A 17,900-nucleotide genomic window follows, 5' to 3' on the forward strand; every position below is an offset into this window, starting at 1 on the left:
AAATGAGGAGCAGAAAGAAATTAGAAAAAAGACTACGAACTCTTGTATGATCTTATTATTTACAAGTACAATATAATATAAACCCCGAGTTACTCCGAGGACAAATTTTCTCATCTTATGTGTGTCTAATCATCTTAGATTATCAAATTTAATCGTTCTTCTTCTAGAATAAATCTAGTTCTTTCATCCACGCTCCATAAATTTATTATTTGGGCCGCTTGGGCTAGAGTCCAATCCTATTTTGGGCCTAATCCCATTTCAATCCTTACAAAACCCTTAGCATATAATTCACTTGATGAAATATTTAGCCTATAGAATCATAATATTTAACTTTACTTTTTGTAATTTCAAGGCTCAATTTGTTATTCTTGAAACTACAATATTTAGATTTAAGTAAGAACAACTGAGCCAAGAGTCTTGTAGTTTAATTGACACATTCTTATGCATAAAAGTGCTTGAGAGGTTTGGAAGAAAAAAGTTAGAGTTGCGAGTGAACAACATATTGTAACTATCTAAAAAAAAAAAAGTAAGAACAACTTACATTTCTATAAAATAAAAAAATAAAAACTAAAACTAAAAACTAAGAACAACTAGATTCTTAAAAAAAATGAACAAGCATGGTGGCATAAAAAAAAGTTGAAGAGTCAATTGTAAAGAGGAAAAATATCTTAACTGATGTCTCACAATATCTTAAATCTATAATGAACTAATTACTAACCCGTGTAATACACCGAATAGTTAGCAAATGTTAAATATTTTCATTTTGTTCAATAGGACCAAAGTGGACCAAATAAGAGCAAAGTTGGCAGAATGGACCGAATAGGACCAAAGCGGACCGAATAAAACAAAAGTGGACTGAATGGACTGAATAGAGCCAATGTGGACCGAATAGGACCAAATTTGACCGAATAGAACCAAAGTGAACCGAATAAGACCAAAATGGACTGAATAAGATCAAAGTGGACAGAATGGACCGAATAGAACCAAATTGGACCGCATTGGATAGAATGGACCGAATATAACCAAATAAGAGTTATACTTATACCCACTTCATTGGGTGATCTCAGTCTTCCCTCGCCCATCCTATCGGATCCAAATTTTGTCGAAGTATGAACTACCAAATCATCCTTGGGAGCTAGTTGTTAATATTTGTTGCTTCGCTTTTGGGCTTTTTATTTTTCTATTATTCCGTTTTAAGGTACCCCAAAAAAAGAAAAAAAAAACCATGCATAATAATAGTTCTATTTCATAATTCATATTAAATATTAATTTGTGCAATTTTTAAGACAAACATCTATCAATAGGTTTTAGTTAACTCAATTAGTGAAATCTCCTCGTTGAATAAGAGATGTACGATTCGAACTTTACCTACAATTAAAAACTTATTGATATTTTGATTTGATGACAAAAAACAATTATCATGGAATAAACACCGTTGAAGTTGTATTATATGTCTCTATCTAATCAAAAAAAAAAGGCAAGACACAATCTAATTCATGGGCTTGACTCTGTTGGGTGGACCGTGTGATCCATATGTTGAGAAAGCCCAAAAGTTAGTTTGGTATTTTCTTTACGAGGGTTTGTTTGGGCTAAAAGTGAGGGCCCATGTTAGAGAGTAGAAGCCAATATAGGGAAACGAAGTCCACTCTAAAACTCTCAGTCTCACCCGTCGATCACTCAGTCTCAAAACTCTCCACCGTTCAACACCGACTGTAAGCTCTCTCTCTCTCTCTCTCTCGAAATGGGTATTTGAAAGATTTGGTTTTGATGGGTATTAGGAACTGAAATACATGTTTTTTTTTGTTTTTGTTTTTGGTTTTGTTGGTTAATTAGGAACTGGAATATAATTAGGAGCCAGAATTGATGTACTGTCTTATAGTTTGTTTGTGTATTTTTTTTTTTAATTATTATTACAATTTTTTATGTTTCTATGATGAAGGTACATGTTACAAAATTCTTGTTGACAGCTGATATTTGAATGTTTGGTTAAAATTATGAGGGGTTTACATATAGTTTTTTAGTTAAAAACAACCATCTTTGTAAAGTGAAAACATGCAGTACATATAGTTTTTAGTTAATAGCTCCTATATTATTACAGTGGAGGAAACATGCTTCATGTGGCATTGCATCTGTTTGTGCTTTTGAATTCTTTGAATTGGTTACCCATATTTTTAAGTCTGCACGAAAGCGAAAAGTGGGAACTATACCACATCATCAAAATCCCACCTGAAGCACCCGCAGAACCCAAATACAACCAATCCACATAATGACAACCCCATAAGCTTCTTATAAACGCTCTAGTAATCACCTGCGTCTTCATCTCCTGCAAACAAATTATATCTACCCGTCACATTTGAATAATCAAGCGTTACTAGGGAAATGGCCATGGAGATTGGGGGTATGAAGTTACTCACTTGTGGGGTTGGGTGATTGCATCCATATATGGGAAGGATAAGGGTAGATGGGCCACACAAGTTAGTACAGGCATGCACATGTGTAGTTTTTGGAGGAGTATCAGAACAGGTTGGGATAGTTTTTTTTTTTTTTTTTTTTGATAATTCAACAGTTACAACAGTGGGGGGTCGTGGGATTTGAACTCTGCCTGTTTTAGTGGGAAATGCCAGGAGGTGCCAATTGAGCTATGAGGCTTTTGGTAGAGCAGCTTGGGATAGTTTCTTCCAACATGTGGCTGTCAAGGTAGGTGAGGGCAATCAAATAAGATTTTGGTATGATCTTTGGAGTGGTCATATTCCTCTTAAGTATCTACAACCTTAATCTGTTGGAATTTGAGGTTCCACAAAGCCTTTCATGATTGGTAGATGGAGGAGAGGGGGTTGATAGGATGACTTGGTGATTAAATGGGAGTGGCGCATTTGATATTTGGTCTTACTACAAGGCCATTTGTGGCACTAATGATCATTCTTTCTTGTCCATGGAAGAGCATTTAGCGAGTTAAGGCCCCAAAAAGGGTGTTTTTCTTCTTGTGGACAGCAGCGTGGGGTAAGATTCTCATTCTTGATAATCTAATCAAGAGGGCTTTCTCTTTAGTACGTTGGTGTTGTACGTGCCAGTGTAGTGAGGAAACGGTGAACCATTTGTTACTCCATTGTGATGTTGCATATATTTTGTGGAGTGAGGTGTTTAGGATGTTTGAGATTTAGTGGGTGATGCCATTGACTATCCCAACTCTATTATTTGGTTGGAGAAATTGGTTTGGGAAACATTCCTTGGATGTATGGAATCTAGTGCCAGTATCTTGATGTGGATAGTAAGGAGGGAATGGAATAGTCATACGTTTGAGGCTGTCAAGAGATCTCTTGATCAATTGAAATCCTTGATGATACATATCTTAATTGGTTGGTCTCAGGCATGGGTTTTTACACTTTGTTATTCCATTTTTGAGTTCCAAAATTCCATTAGATTTTCTCCTTGATATTCTTGTAATTTTTAAAGATACTCTATGTTCACCACCATGACCATATAGTACTTTTCATTTTCAATAAAACTCTTATTACTTATAAAAAAAAGGACTATAGTATATATCGTGAACCATTGACTTTTCTTGATGTATCTCTTTTATATAAAGAGTAGAATAAATGTATTAGATTAGTTAGTGGCAAATGCATGCATGCTCCAAAACTGATGGTTGTAACTTTTTGTTTGTTTTGAAAGGATTTCTAGGAGTAACTCTTGATAAAACTCCATTTTCGATCACTCTCCATGGCCAACAATCCTTCACAACTGCTCCCATCAGGTCCTATTCTCTCTCTCCCCCCCCCCCCCCCCCCCCCCCCTCTCTCTGTGTTTTCTATTATCTTTTTTAAGAGAAAATCATTAGAATATTAAAACTTTAATTTATTTATTTTCTGCAGAGCTAATTGATAGGTGCATAGGGTCGAAGATATGGGTGATAATGAAGGGAGACAAGGAGCTCGTTGGCACTCTTAGGGGCTTTGATGTCTATGTCAACATGGTCCTTGAAGACGTCACTGAATAGTATGCCCCTCACTCATTTCTTTTCTTTTTTCTTTTTGATAAGTCTCACTCATTTCTTTCTTATATTCTCTACATATAGGATTTTTAATTTTATTTTTTTCCGCTAATTTATACTAGTACTATTGTGTATAGCAGTGTAAATTTAGTTTCGTGTTCACTGACTTTGGCTATTACTGTTGGTAGAGGATTAGGTGAGAGAGAGAGAAAGAGAGGTCAAATTGGTGGTTGGTTTTACCTATCAAAAAACTGTTGGTTAGTTTTTTCTTGAAAGAAGGTTAAGGTTGTGTTGGTTTGGGCTTTGTAAATGTAAAGGGACCATGAGAGGCAAAGACAAATTTATGGAATGTGTTGGCTTTGTAACTGAGGGTGCCTGTTGGTGAAATGTTCTATGTGGGCTGAGGATGTAGTCTTGGGGTTTGTCTCACTATATCACACTAGTAAAGCAATGGTTTATGCGTATTTGGCAGTGAGGTGGTGCATTAGGCAAGGTGGTTGATTATTAGGAAGATGACAAGTTGAGGCAAGGCCCAAGGTAATGCATTTTTGAGTTGTTCAAGATCAAAGTAGAAATCCTCTTTGATAAGTAAAACTAAATTTATTAGGAAGATGAGAAAGTTTTGATACACACAGTGTATCAAAAACGATGGATTGTGTGCTATATTATTTTTTATTGGTAAGTTACACATGCATCTAGTCACCCTTCACTTTTCTCTTACAATGGAACGGGGTGTGATTTGAGCTAGTACTCATTGATGATTGTATGATATATTGTGATAAAAATCAATAGTCTTAGAGCATTTGTCATTTTGTTGTGTGATATAACTTTTGTTCTTGGTTGGAGTACTTTGTTTTTCAGAAGTTAGTTATTGGATTCATAAACTTATTCAATTGCATTCCACAAAAATTGTAGAGCAGTAGGGTTTTAGTCCCAATTGTAACAGATCAGTATGCTGAAGAAAAACTTTTGTTTCTTGTTGGTAAATTCACCTGACCTCAACCCTTATAGACATTCTAGATTGTGACATATCAATTTTAAAATTTTTTTATAGATGTCATTGGAATATAAGAGTAAGAAGGAGAATGTGAATAGATTCACCATCGTGTTGATAGACTGTTTTCTGAGATATTGCTTTAAAATGTAGAGTTGAAGATTTCATTGAAACTTAGTAGATTGTGTCATGGTGTAATCTTGAGCATGTAAGTTTTATCATTTGACAACTCTTAATTTGCCAGTTCATGTGGGACAAGGGCCTTCTAAAAGATAATGGAGGTTATAGCCAATGAACTCTAGCTTAAATGTTACTTCCTCCTTCCATAATCATGGGTTCAAGAACCAATTGGTGAGTGTAAATTATCGTTCAAAAAAAGAAAAAGATAATGGAGGTCATAGATAGCTATCTAGGTACTATCCATCTGCTAGGAGAGTTTACAAACAAATATAGATTTTTCGTATCAGCCTCCCTATTTATGGCCCACCATATGATCTATTATGTGAATAGGCACATGCTCCTTTCCATTATACATGACTTCAAATCCTAGCAGGAAAAGGAGGGGAAGGATACTCGCTCTATGGTAAATATACAGAATTCCATAGTCAATCTCATAGATTAATATAGAATTATGTGTCATGCCATATTCACTGTTTTGCTTGGCCTTTTTGGCAAATCCTGTTTGGAAGGCATTTGTTTTCGGTTTTCGTCAATTATTTGAGATTTTTACCTTTTCTCCTTCTCTTCTGCTGCTCCTCCCAATTCTAAGGTTTTCACCTGTTATTGTTGCTTTTATAAATAAAGACTGCAAAATTGCTTTCAAATAGGAAGTTTTGTAACTGTCTCATCTCTTTTGTGCATAACATGCCAAAAGGCAGGCAAAACAAATGATCTTACTTCTTCTTGATCTTGTCTAATAATTGAAAGTATTTATTCCAAACGGCAATTTTCAGTCTGGCCCTTGTGGAGGATGTCATTCTTTTCTAAATTTTTGCAGGATCGTGTTATAGTAGGTGGTTTTGCAATTGCAAGAAGTTCCATTCTTGGTTAGGGCCATTGGGACCCTTGTAAAAATTTATTGGTGCATGGAGTTATCATTTTCATATGAAAGTTTACTTGTTGAAAAAATTTTAAAAAAAAAAAAATATATATATATATATATATATTTTGCAGGGAAAAGGAGCACAAGTTTTTAGGGTATCTTTAGACTCCATAGAAGAGATTGCATGTGGTATTGTTTTCCTGGATCTTGATGCTTTGATTTTATGGGGTCTTTCTGGAGCTTAATAAATTGTATCTGTGTTTTTCCTTTTTCTTTTTGGCATGAAAGTTACTGTATTTTTATCCCCATCATTGAGTTTAGTGACATCCTTCACATGACACATCTTTCAATTTAGTTGGCTACTTACTCTTTGTGAAGTTTAATACAGTAGGAGATTATTGATACTTCATTTTCCACTTTGTCCAAGCCTTTGGTGTTCAGATGTGAGGGAGATAATGTGATTGAAACATAAGGTCCCTTGGTTAAAAAGTTGTTATTGAAGGTAATCACCCAAATGCTGCTAAAAAAATTTAAGGTAATGTAGATTGAGTCTGAAGTATTAAAATTTTGCGGGAGGTTGATAGTATTTGGACAACCACATTCTTTTTGTGTGGATGAAAGGGAAGCAGATTCTGAGGTGGGATTCTTAACCTGGGGAATTTGATTTTTGGATGAAAAATGGGAACTGTAGCCTTTTTTTTTTTTTTTTTTTGCTAAACAGGGGAACTGTAGCCTTTGTTGTTGCATTTTGTGGGTGTTTAGGACAGTGTTCGTTTCACTGAAAAGTGCCTTCTCTTCTTCTGAATTTCTATTTTCAACAAACAATATGAATTGCAAGGATGAATATCTAAGGCTGACAAAATTACAAGGTGTGAAAAACATAGCACTAGCTTCCTGAGGAAAAAAAAGAGGACTTTTGTAAGATTTAGCTATTTATATTGTCTTCTTTTATACGATTTGAAATTAGTTTCTGTATCTTTCTTCATTTTTATTCTCTTAAAAGAACTGTGTTTAGCTAATATGTTAGCTTCAGTCAGTTCAGTACTTCAGTGTGAGCTTCTGTTCCTGTTCAAGATTTAATATTTTGTTTTCATTTGTTAGTGAACAACTATAGAGGTTTTATTAATCACTTTATGGTTCAAATATCATGTCACAGTGAGATCACTGCTGAAGGGAGACGGATAACAAAGCTTGATCAGATTTTACTAAATGGAAACAACATTGCCATTGTAAGTGAGATACAATGGTTTTTTTATTCATTATGCTTGAGCAGTTTAGTTTTGTTTTCAAGTTTGCGGGATGTATTTCCTCTATCATTGATACAAAGAATGAATTTCAACATCCCAAACATTTCATCTTAAAGTGTAAACCCTACGCTTTTTAAACTACTTTCTGCAAGCCTTTACTTAGCTGCTTATTTGCCTATTTTGATTAAATTTAAATGGAGCCATAATGTGAAAAATGGGAAATATATGTTTCAAATATCTAAATTTCCTTTCTAATACTTTTGTTGGAATGCAGCTGGTCCCGGGTGGTTCACCTGATCCAGAATGAGTGCAGCTAGCCTCTACTCTGTTATTGATTTCCTCTTCCTCTACCGTGGTTGGGGTCAGATTACTCTTCTGTTTTAATGAGAATTCTGACCACCAAGATGCTCTTTTTTCCACCGCTTTGTTATTCATTAGTTATCATGATTGTTGGATAATGGTGGTGGGTCTAACAATGATCATAGATTATGATGGATTGTGTTTGTCCTAATAGTTAGTTTGTATTGCTAATCATAGTTAGTGTGCCATGAGCTCTACTATTGCTTTAGATGATATTGTATGGTTTCAAAGACAAAATTTAACATTATCTGCTGCCAGTTAAATCAATGCTAAGTAGACTTCTTTGTTAATTGTAATGCCATTTGGGTATAGCTTGTTGGCTTTAATGATTTTTTTCTGGTCTCAAGTTGTGATGTTTGTTGAAACTTGAAAGACTTGTTGGAAACCTTTGGATTCAAAGTTTCAAACAGACCTCTTCAGGGCTACTAGTTGGTTTAAAGGGTTTGGTTGGATACTAGAGGTTTCCAAGTCTATGATCTTCCTGAGTTGACTGTCAATTGCCAAAGACTAAGAGAGCATTTGATTTGCAGTTTGTTGTCAATAGCCCTTGCTTGCACAACACATGAAAGAATACCTTTCTACACACACACACACACACACACATATATATATAGAGAGAGAGAGAGAGAGAGAGCATTTCTGTTAGTGGGAAAGAGAGAAATTTAACACAATGAGTTCTAGGTGGATGATGAGGCTATTGATTTAAGATCTACAAGTACATGTCTAACTCACTAATAAAAAAGTAACCACAAAATGTCATTGGAAGTAATAGGAAAATTCAACACTTTATAATGTGACATGGTGTTCAAACTAGAAAATATTAAAAAGTTGGGGTGCAATACACAATGTATGTAACTACAAAAACGAACTAGATGAAGGAAAAGAAATTAAATGGATTGAGAAAGTGAGCATCATAGTGAGCATAAAGTTATATGGAAAGAGATATTAGGTTTTACTTTAAAAGTCGTACAGAGAAAGTGCCGTAGTACCCCTTAGTGATATGACTCCCACCTTCCATATCTAACAAAGCCAGTGGGGTTGGATAATTTCCCTATTTTTGTTCTTTTCCTAGTGCTGTTGTGTACCTCTATCTCTATGGCTCTATCACTCTATGTGCTTGGGGTTTCTCCATGACATATATACTCACAAAAGAAAAAAAAAAAGGAAGAAGAAGAAGAAGAAGAAGAAATCAAGAAAGATTGGACAGTGGAAGAAAATGAAAGTACAGTAAGCATCCTAAATGAACAGAACCAACCACTTTGAGCAGTCATGTAGTGACTTCAAAGTGCCGTTCAGTGCACTTATCCTCTCCCTCAGTCTTGCCTTGTCAATACTAGGTCCATAGAACTAGATATAAAAACAAAATAAATCCTAAAGATCCAACAAATTTTAATATATAATCTTTTACGTGCTTATGAACGTGATTAGTTGATATCAATAGTATAATAAATGAATTTACTTTTTTGTGATTAGTGACACATTAATTGGTAAAAGTCACGTAGTAAACTCCGTATTATCCCTAATATTATTCAAAATTAAACCTTTTTTTTTTTTTTTTTTGCTGAATTTCAAAATTAAACTAATAGTGCTAATGTAAATGAAACTAGTCTATGGGCTCATACTACTATAATTTGTAGTATCCCTAGTATCACTAAAAAGAAAAAGATGAGCCCATAAATGAAGTCTCACATTGCTAAGAAAAGACCGAGGATAATGATTTTATTGAATATCTAAGTTAAAACAATTCAAGATGGAAATAATTTTGAGCAATATTACAAATGTTACATTTTATTATTTAGGTATTTCAAATTGATGTATCAACTTTTAAAATTGAAACAAACAATAATTAAGTAATCTATGTATCATGTCATTGATGTGGCATTGGTCACATTCATTTTCGCAGCAATTGTATATTTGTATGTCTTTTTTTTAGGAGAGGATATGCTAGTTAAGTTAGAACTCATTCACATTTATAAGTCTTTTAAAGTAAAATTGGTAATGCTAATTGTCTTATAATTCAATAGAGATGTCCACGGTTCAAATTTCCGTTATTCTCCTCAAAATTACTTAAAAAGGAAAAAAAAAAAAATTATATCATGACACTGTATACACCAACCACCATATATATTGTTAATGCTTAATCACAATCAGAGGCTAGACTTGGAGGGGCAAACCCCATATTTCATCTTTATCATTTTTTTTAATTAATTTCAATTTTCGCAAAGCATAGCACATGCCATTCGTCACATTTGCGTTTGCACATTTTTGAGCATTAATGTACGAATGTAACAGACCATATCACCAAACTGTTTCCCCGACAACCTAGAACCATTACCAAAAAAAAAAAAAAAAACAAGAGTTTTTTAGTATATTTTATGAGAAATGCTACGTTCACAATATTTTTGTAAAAAATTTTACGTGTCAAGTTATTATTAGCAGCTACTAATAGGTAAAAAATAATTTCAATTATGGGTTTAAATTAAAACTAATAACAATTTATGACTTATGATTTGTTGTGAAAATATTGTGAACGTACCACTTTTTTAAGTTTTATTATTCAATTACTACCTTGTAAACATCATAATTACCAAAAAAAAAAATATATATATATATATATATATAAAATTATGTGTGGTCTCTAAGAGGATTGATTAAAATAAACTTAATTTTTGTTTGTTTGTTTTAATGTATGGTTAAAGTAAAACCAACGTTGAGAGTTCAAAATGTTTTTGAGTTGTGTCCCAACTTTTAGCTAGTGCTCCCACTAATGGCCTCCAACAAATTCAACCCTCCTAATACTTTATAATTTGATTTCATCTGTAGCCCACTCTTCATGTTCATTGTCTCTACCTTTGACTAAGAAAAGAAAGTGTGTGATGAAAGCCGAAATATGAGGACCAAAAGCACCGCACACTAGTGGTGTTTGGTACCACGGAAAATGAAATCTAGGAGAAGTTTTTTAGGAGAGTTCCCACTACCTAATGATCAGAGAGCATAAGATAGGTGATGGTGATTATGATGATGATCTCTTCAGAAATATAGTCCATGTTTCTTATTGCTTCATCACTGTCCATATATACAGTGATGAAAATTTGTAGTATCATTATTTTAATTTCCTAGCCTCTGGAGGAAGTATGTTCATATATAAGCCAGACAAACTTAATGGAGCTTTGTATGCCACGTTCACATCCTATTGTGCTTTGAATTTATAATCAAATCATCAAAACATGTGGCGGGGGAAAGGGCCCCTGGTCTTTTGAATCCCTTCTTTAATATTCATGGTTTGTAACATATTACTTTTACAAACCATCACCTCCTTCATTTGTAATAGTTTAACATTCAAATTGGGGTTGTCCACAAACACGTTCGACCCAATCCATCCAATCATACCTGAATCAGAAATCAACTGATCTGAAAATTGTGGCAATTAACGACAAGTGTTCACCTTAAAAACCTATTGATAGCGGGTCTCCTTATCCAAAATCTAAATTGACCAGATTCGATAGAAAAAACCCATTTCTACCCAAATTTCTGCCTAGATTGGTGGAGATCTCACGATCTTTGGCTAGATCGCCAAAATCTCTCCTCGTCGTCATTTCTTCTAGTTTTGACCGAAACTAACTACCACCGTGGACAATTGACCCTGACTAACTTGTTACTTCTCTTCAGTTGATAATGGGTCTCGTTTTCTATAATCTAAAGGAATTAGGTCGAGTCCAAACAAGTCTAGGTCTCATTTTCTCCATATTATAATCCTAAATATGAAATTAAGAATGTTTAAGTATCCATGCTTTTCTTAATGTTATTTTTATTGTTAAAAATATTATATTCCAAGAGTCCAAGCTTATCCTAATCTAATTGTAATGTAAGTACCAAAATCCTAAGGTTAGCTACTGCATATAGTATATACCCTACACTAAGCTAATAGCAACACATAGTTTGGTACATTAAAAAAGATGTCGCTAAGGAATCTCTTGTACATAGGCCGCTAGGCTACATCACATTAATTCTTTTGCCTTTATTTTCTTTCTCTTCAATATTTTATTTTCTTTGTTCTATTTTAACGTAGTAGGATAACCATGTCTTATATCTTCTTATGTTATGTTATATATCTTTATCTTCTTATATATTGTTATATTAGTGGATTTTAGTTAACTCAACTAGTAAAGTCTCTGATAGTTGAATAAGAGATTTAATGCTCAATCCCTGTCTATACCAAAAATCAATTGGTATATTGGTCTGATGATAAAGAGCTATCATCAGGAGCAGATGCTATAAGTTGAAACTCTTTAAAAAAAAAAAAAAAAAAAAAACCTTAAATTATGCTATTAAAATAGTTAATCAAATTCTTAAACTCAAAAGTTGAAAACTACTATATCAATATATTAAGTGATAGTCAATCGCTACTTGCATTCATAATTCATACACACTGCTGATTTGTTTCAAACTCATGCATATTACATATGCATTGAGGTGGATCAAGTTTAAACAGGTGACCATCTTAGCTAGAATTTATTTTGTCAATATATAGCTAGGCCAACCTTTGAAAAACCTTTCTGACTCTGCTGCTAATCCAAACAATATTGACATTGCCGTTTTCAAAATTTTATCAAAAATTGTATGTGGGGGGGGGGGGGGGGGGGGGGGTGGTTGGGGTTTCTGAAGTTGTAAAACAAGATTTATGTGCATTTAGAACAATATTGGAAGCCTAAACAATCCAAATGAAAAAGATGAGTGATGAGCCTATGGCACATGTTATGTGTGTTGAGACTAGGGAGAATGAATGCAGATTGACTTGTAAAAAAGGTGAAAATACCCCCTAAAAGCCAAGCTGAAAGTGCCTAGAGTTTAAGAGTTTAAGCCATGCAAGGTACTGTTTGCAGTGTCCACATGCATACAAGTTCTTCTTTATTGAGGCAAAATAAAATAATGCAGTTGACTTTAGGGTTGTGGCCTTAAAAGTTAATGCATATCATCATCATTCTGTTGCTCTTAGCTTGGTGGGGGTGCACCATGACAGCATCTTTGATGATGGCACATTTTGTACCACCGAGTAAGCATAAAAGCAGACCTTCCCTCCACCATTTTTCACGCTAAAGCCATAGCTCACATTCCTAAGTATCAAGCAAATTAACAAGAAGAGAAGATCAGCCATGAATACTCCTAAAATCAAGGCCTTTCTTCTGCTTCTTCTTGTACTGCTTATGCCCTTATCAGGTTAGCTATAGTTCTCAATATTATTACCTAAAACTTTTCCAAACATTAATTAATTAAGTTATTGCTTAATAACAAATGCTCTCTTTCTTTGCAGGCATGGTTGAAGGCTTCAAGGATGGCATGAATCCCAATCACTCACTTCGCAAGGTAGCCTAGCTACTACTCATGCAAACTTTATAAGCAATGAAAGTCACATTATTAAGACAAAAAGAGATAGTGATAAAGATGAATAACCTGTTCTTTTACAACTAATGTTACACTCATTATAAGTGAATGCAATTAACTAGTTACATTTTATGATCTTATGTCAAACTAAGATTTAGTTGGTATATCATACTTCTTCACCTCTCCTAGACACTGCGGAAGTGAAATTATTCTTCTTAAATTGCTAACAGATGTTAATTATTTCTTTGTTAAGGATGGTATCCGAGTGAACTGGAGGAAGCTTCCAGAGCTTGATGCACTGCTGCACGATTATGAAGGTGCAGGACCCAATACTAGGCATGACCCGAAGAAGAAACCTGGAAACCCTTAAGTACTGCCTTTTGGGCCCTAACCTTATAATAGAAGCTACTGCCTCTCTCTCTCTAGAGGGTTTGATAATGTTTGAGGAAACGCCAATATAGCATTCTAAATGAGTTTCTTTATTAATATATATGGTATCCAACCCTAGTAGTGGGTGTTGTAAGGCCTTAAAATATGTAGGACCTCACTTAGTATATCAGATGTTTCCTATGTATGCAGTTTCTGCTGCTATTGCTTATTCTGCTATGATACAAATAAAACAAGTTTATGCTATTGTGACAAAATTGTCTTCCAAATCGATTTAGACAAACCTCCTAGGCTACTATGATACTCATGAGCGGGGCAAGCTCTTCTATTATGGTTCATGGTTTCTTGGCTATACGGTTCATCTGGGGTTGGGTGAAAGATCAAACTTCAAAAGATAGTGAATGGTCTTATTATTACACAAATTCATAACTCCCCAAGAATTTCAATTGTTCTTATATTCATCATTATCGGAATTGGGTTCAAGCTTTCCCCGACCCCTTCGCATCATCTGTTGTATATGAAGGCTTGCAGATATTAACACAAGGTTAAAATTTTAGCTCTTTCAAAATGGTATTTCACTGATGGCTCAGGCCCCAATCTTAACAATTTTTATTCCTGTTGGTGACATTATCAATATCAACCCAGGCTTTAATATTGATCTTCTCAATTCATTAGGTAGCAATTCATAAAATTATTAGCATATACTAAATCATATGTCTCATTAAATTATTTAAATAAATTACACGGTCTTAAAAAAAGTTAGTTCCAGCTACAATGAGTGATCAGCTTATGGTCAATTTAGGTGCTCAATATTACAGCTCCAATGAGTGATCATCTACCACAAAATAAATAGTCAGCTTATGGTCTAGAGGTTTAAAACTGAATTTTTAAAGGCCATAGGAGCTTAATTTCCTTGTATATCAAATATTTCGTATGTATGCAGTTCTGCTGCTATTGCCTATTCTGCTATAATAAAAACAAATCAAGTTTCTGCTATTGCTGTAAGCCTGTAACACCATAAAATATATAAAAGACCTTACTACCAACAAAGTTTTCTTTAAGCCAGTTTAGTTTTATTTAAACAAATCATATGACTCATAAAATAAATGAGCAATGTGACTAAAAATTTTCATTGATATTTTATGAATTGCCCATACATCACGCAAGAGGCCATGGGCCCACCCCCTGGCTCAAAATTTGTAAATAATTTACATGAATTGGCCCCTAAAAAAAATATTTTTAAAAAGATTGTAGTATCTCATATAAAAACAAGATTACAAATGGACTATACAATTTTTATTAAAGTTCCAATCAAATTCATTATTTTTGTAAAGATAATACATGAGAACTCCTTAGTGGTTCTAATAAAATTATATTTAAGGCATTTGTTTTCTTAAAAAAATTATTTAAGAAATCTGGCTAAAGAAAATACATTTTCATACCCAAAATAAAATGTTGTCTAGTATTCACATGCACTAAAATAGCTAAAATGCTATTTTTTAGCACCCAAAACAATAACCCACTACATCAAAGGTGTCAAAAGTTGAAATTTTTAATACCTAATTACAAAAAATTGTCATCTTTGGCATAGTTGGGTGTTAAACACACAAAAACATTATTTAAATGAGAGAGAGAGAGATGAGTGGTAAAAGAAAAAAGTAAAGAAAAAATATTTAAATGAAGTAGTAAAAGAATAAAGTATTTGATATCAACATCGATATAATGTGTATTGTAAAATGAAGTATTAAAATAGATAAGGTAACTTTTTGAGTTGTTAAAAACTAAAACTTTTAACACCTTTTATGCGAATGCTCTAATAAGTTTTAGCTTTTGTCAAACAAGTTCCAACAATTTTTGAATTATGTGTTCAATATGCTCAATCTTTATAATAACCTTGAGTTCTCAATATTTTTTTCAATTTATTGATATTTTCTTATTTCCACTATCTTGTTTATTTTAGGGACAGAAAAAAGTGCAAATTGATATGAGATTAGTTCAAAAGAAAATTGAGTTTTTTTATAGATTGATTCTTCATTTGGTGTATTGTTTTGTTATTAATTTGTGGGTCAAATAATTGTTATATATGCTATGTATCTAGTGCATTCTCTATTTTTTCAAAATAAAATTTTAAAGTTCAAGAAGTTAAAAGTTTAGATACATTTAAATAAAGTTAAAAATATATCACATATACCATATAAATAATTGATTAGATTATATTTTTTTCATATAAAACTTTAAAATCTTTCAATTACTCAATAATAATATATTACTTATTTGAATTGATATGAACTCAATAATATTTGACTTATTTGTAAGGTTGAATTTATTCAACCATCTTATTAGCTTTATTCCGTGCCAAATTTGCTTGTAATTCAGCATTTAGTAACCCTGTATTTAGGTGGGTTTGATGTAAGGGTAGTGAGTGAGTTAGAGTGAAGTTTGCTCAAGAGTGTGCAAGAAAACAGAGTGTCGCGGCTGGGACTCGCGGGTGACTCGCGGCTGCAAGCCGCCAGAAGCTGCACACGTGCCAAGCATGCTGGAAGATGAACAGTCATGCTAGCTGGAGCACTACAGGACAAAACAGGACAACTGGCCATACGGTTATCTCGCGACTGGATCTCGCGACTTGGTCAAGCCGCGAGGTCAAGCCGCGAGCCACCCCTGTTTTGTAAAAACCTGACGTTTCACATTCCTCTCCACTCCAGTATAAATACCCCTATTACCCACGATTGAAAGAGAGCTTCCAGAGTGAATTTTGAGAGAGAAACCCTAAAGAAAAACTAGATTGATTCACACACAATCTATACCTTAGAGATTCTTCAAATTCCTCAACTCTCTTCCTCTCCATTGTTAAATCCTTGAGAGGCATTATACCAAATCAGGTTCTCACCGTCATCATCATTGTGAGACTGCTGTTTGGATTTCTGGGAAGCAGTTAGGAAGGAACCAATCTTCATTGGTTGATGCTACGGTCTAGTAGCGGAATCCGGGAAGCTAGAAAAGAAAAAGGTTCGGCGCAACCTCGTTGGAGCAAGAACTTGGAGGGCTTAGGTGCACTGGGTAGATTAGGCTTGGAGGGTCTATTGCTGTCCTTGTATCCCAACTATATTTTCTAGTGGATTGATTACCGCTTGGAGGGCGGCGGAGAGGTTTTACGCCGAGGGCTTCGGTTTCCTCTTCGATAACACATCGCGTGTTGTCTTTGTGTTTGCATCTTCCTTCCTCTCTATCTTTGCCTTTTAATTATCTGCTGTGGATTTTAATCTGTTATGGCTTAGATAGTATTTAATCAATTTCGTATGATAGCATATGTTAAGTTTCCGCACACTAGTTGTTTGACATATTGCTTGAATTGATTAAGTTGTAATTTGGGGGTCTAAACGTTCAAAGTTGTTTATACACGTTTTTGAACTTTCATTATTTAAATTGACATGAAAGATTATATTTAAACAAAACTTATATATTAAAAATATAAAAAATAAATTGAATTAAAAATCTCTATAATTTTAATTTAGTTCTCTCACAAAATATGAAAAAAATTCACTCATAGTTTTAAGCAAATAGCAAATTCATGGTGTTTGCCACTACAAAAAACGAGGGTTATAGCTGCATTTTTAAAACATGGCTTTTACCCTAAAAACGCGGCTATAGGCCTGTTTGATTTATAGTTGCGCTTACACACATGGCCTATACTCTACGACAATAGCACCTACGGGTCTATAACCACCTTTTTTTTAGTTTGATATAGTTTCATTTTGATCCTACAAGTTGGCCCTTTTAAACTCTATCCTTATTAGTACAAGATATAATTACATAAACAAAAAGAAAGGAATAGACAGAAACAATTGGCATTCAAGGTATACTTGGGCTAATGGCCATGCACGACGTTTACTAGTTGACCAATCTTAATTAACAGTGAATTTTCCGAAGTAATTATTACTCAAATATAATAATTACTTTGGAAAATGATTATTATATTTGAGAATCATTACTTTGTTCAGAAAATGCTCTAGAGAAGATGTATGTATATAAACTATATAGTGCAGTCAAAATTGAAAACAAATGGCCAGTAATTTTGTGACTACAATGCAAAGTCAAAATATGATTACAGAAAGAACAAAGCACCTACAGTTCTTTCAGTAAGAGCCAAGAGCCAAGAGATCAGAAAACTCACTTTTAAAATTTAATGGTTTTTTTTTTTTTTTTTTTTTTGGACATTTGCTGAAATCTTTGTTCTCACCGTCCAAACATTTCTTTCTTGCAATGATTCCATGTTCTGACTGCTTTGAGAAATTGGGTTTCAGAATTATCAAGTCAAGAACATACATCCTTATGCACCTTGTAGTTTTCTACTTTCTACACAACACACAATATTGAGGTATCTATTATTAGTGCTTAGAAGATAGTGGAGGTAGGGGTCCCCAATTGATAGAAGCATCCTTTGGCAAGTTAGTTCCATCCACTTTCATCAAAACCATTTAATATTTTATTTTATTT

General features: G+C 33.8%; 2 protein-coding genes across 2 annotated transcripts; both read left to right on the top strand.

Annotated features, from left to right (window-relative positions):
* Positions 1–1,613: 1,613 nt before the first annotated feature.
* Positions 1,614–7,931, top strand: LOC115962102 (sm-like protein LSM5). The gene is made up of 5 exons (XM_031080972.1): positions 1,614–1,712; positions 3,673–3,754; positions 3,873–3,996; positions 7,184–7,256; positions 7,549–7,931. Exons 2-5 carry the CDS (start codon positions 3,721–3,723, stop codon positions 7,579–7,581), a joined length of 264 nt encoding a protein of 87 aa, XP_030936832.1. The 5' UTR covers positions 1,614–1,712; positions 3,673–3,720; the 3' UTR covers positions 7,582–7,931.
* A 4,782-nt stretch (positions 7,932–12,713) lies between these two features.
* LOC115960851 lies at positions 12,714–13,660 on the top strand. The gene is made up of 3 exons (XM_031079849.1): positions 12,714–12,851; positions 12,946–12,998; positions 13,270–13,660. Exons 1-3 carry the CDS (start codon positions 12,788–12,790, stop codon positions 13,384–13,386), a joined length of 234 nt encoding a protein of 77 aa, XP_030935709.1. The 5' UTR covers positions 12,714–12,787; the 3' UTR covers positions 13,387–13,660.
* Positions 13,661–17,900: the final 4,240 nt, after the last annotated feature.

Source organism: Quercus lobata, chromosome 9, assembly GCF_001633185.2.
Source record: "Quercus lobata isolate SW786 chromosome 9, ValleyOak3.0 Primary Assembly, whole genome shotgun sequence".
Classification (NCBI taxonomy): domain Eukaryota; kingdom Viridiplantae; phylum Streptophyta; class Magnoliopsida; order Fagales; family Fagaceae; genus Quercus; species Quercus lobata.

Coding starts and splice junctions, on each gene's coding strand:
- LOC115962102 (XM_031080972.1), top strand. CDS start 3,721: ATGGCCAACAATCCTTCACAACTGCTCCCATCAG. Junction 3,755..3,872: donor TTCACAACTGCTCCCATCAG/GTCCTATTCTCT, acceptor TATTTTCTGCAG/AGCTAATTGATAGGTGCATA. Junction 7,257..7,548: donor ATGGAAACAACATTGCCATT/GTAAGTGAGATA, acceptor GTTGGAATGCAG/CTGGTCCCGGGTGGTTCACC.
- LOC115960851 (XM_031079849.1), top strand. CDS start 12,788: ATGAATACTCCTAAAATCAAGGCCTTTCTTCTGCTTCTTCTTGTACTG. Junction 12,852..12,945: donor ACTGCTTATGCCCTTATCAG/GTTAGCTATAGT, acceptor CTTTCTTTGCAG/GCATGGTTGAAGGCTTCAAG. Junction 12,999..13,269: donor CCAATCACTCACTTCGCAAG/GTAGCCTAGCTA, acceptor TTCTTTGTTAAG/GATGGTATCCGAGTGAACTG.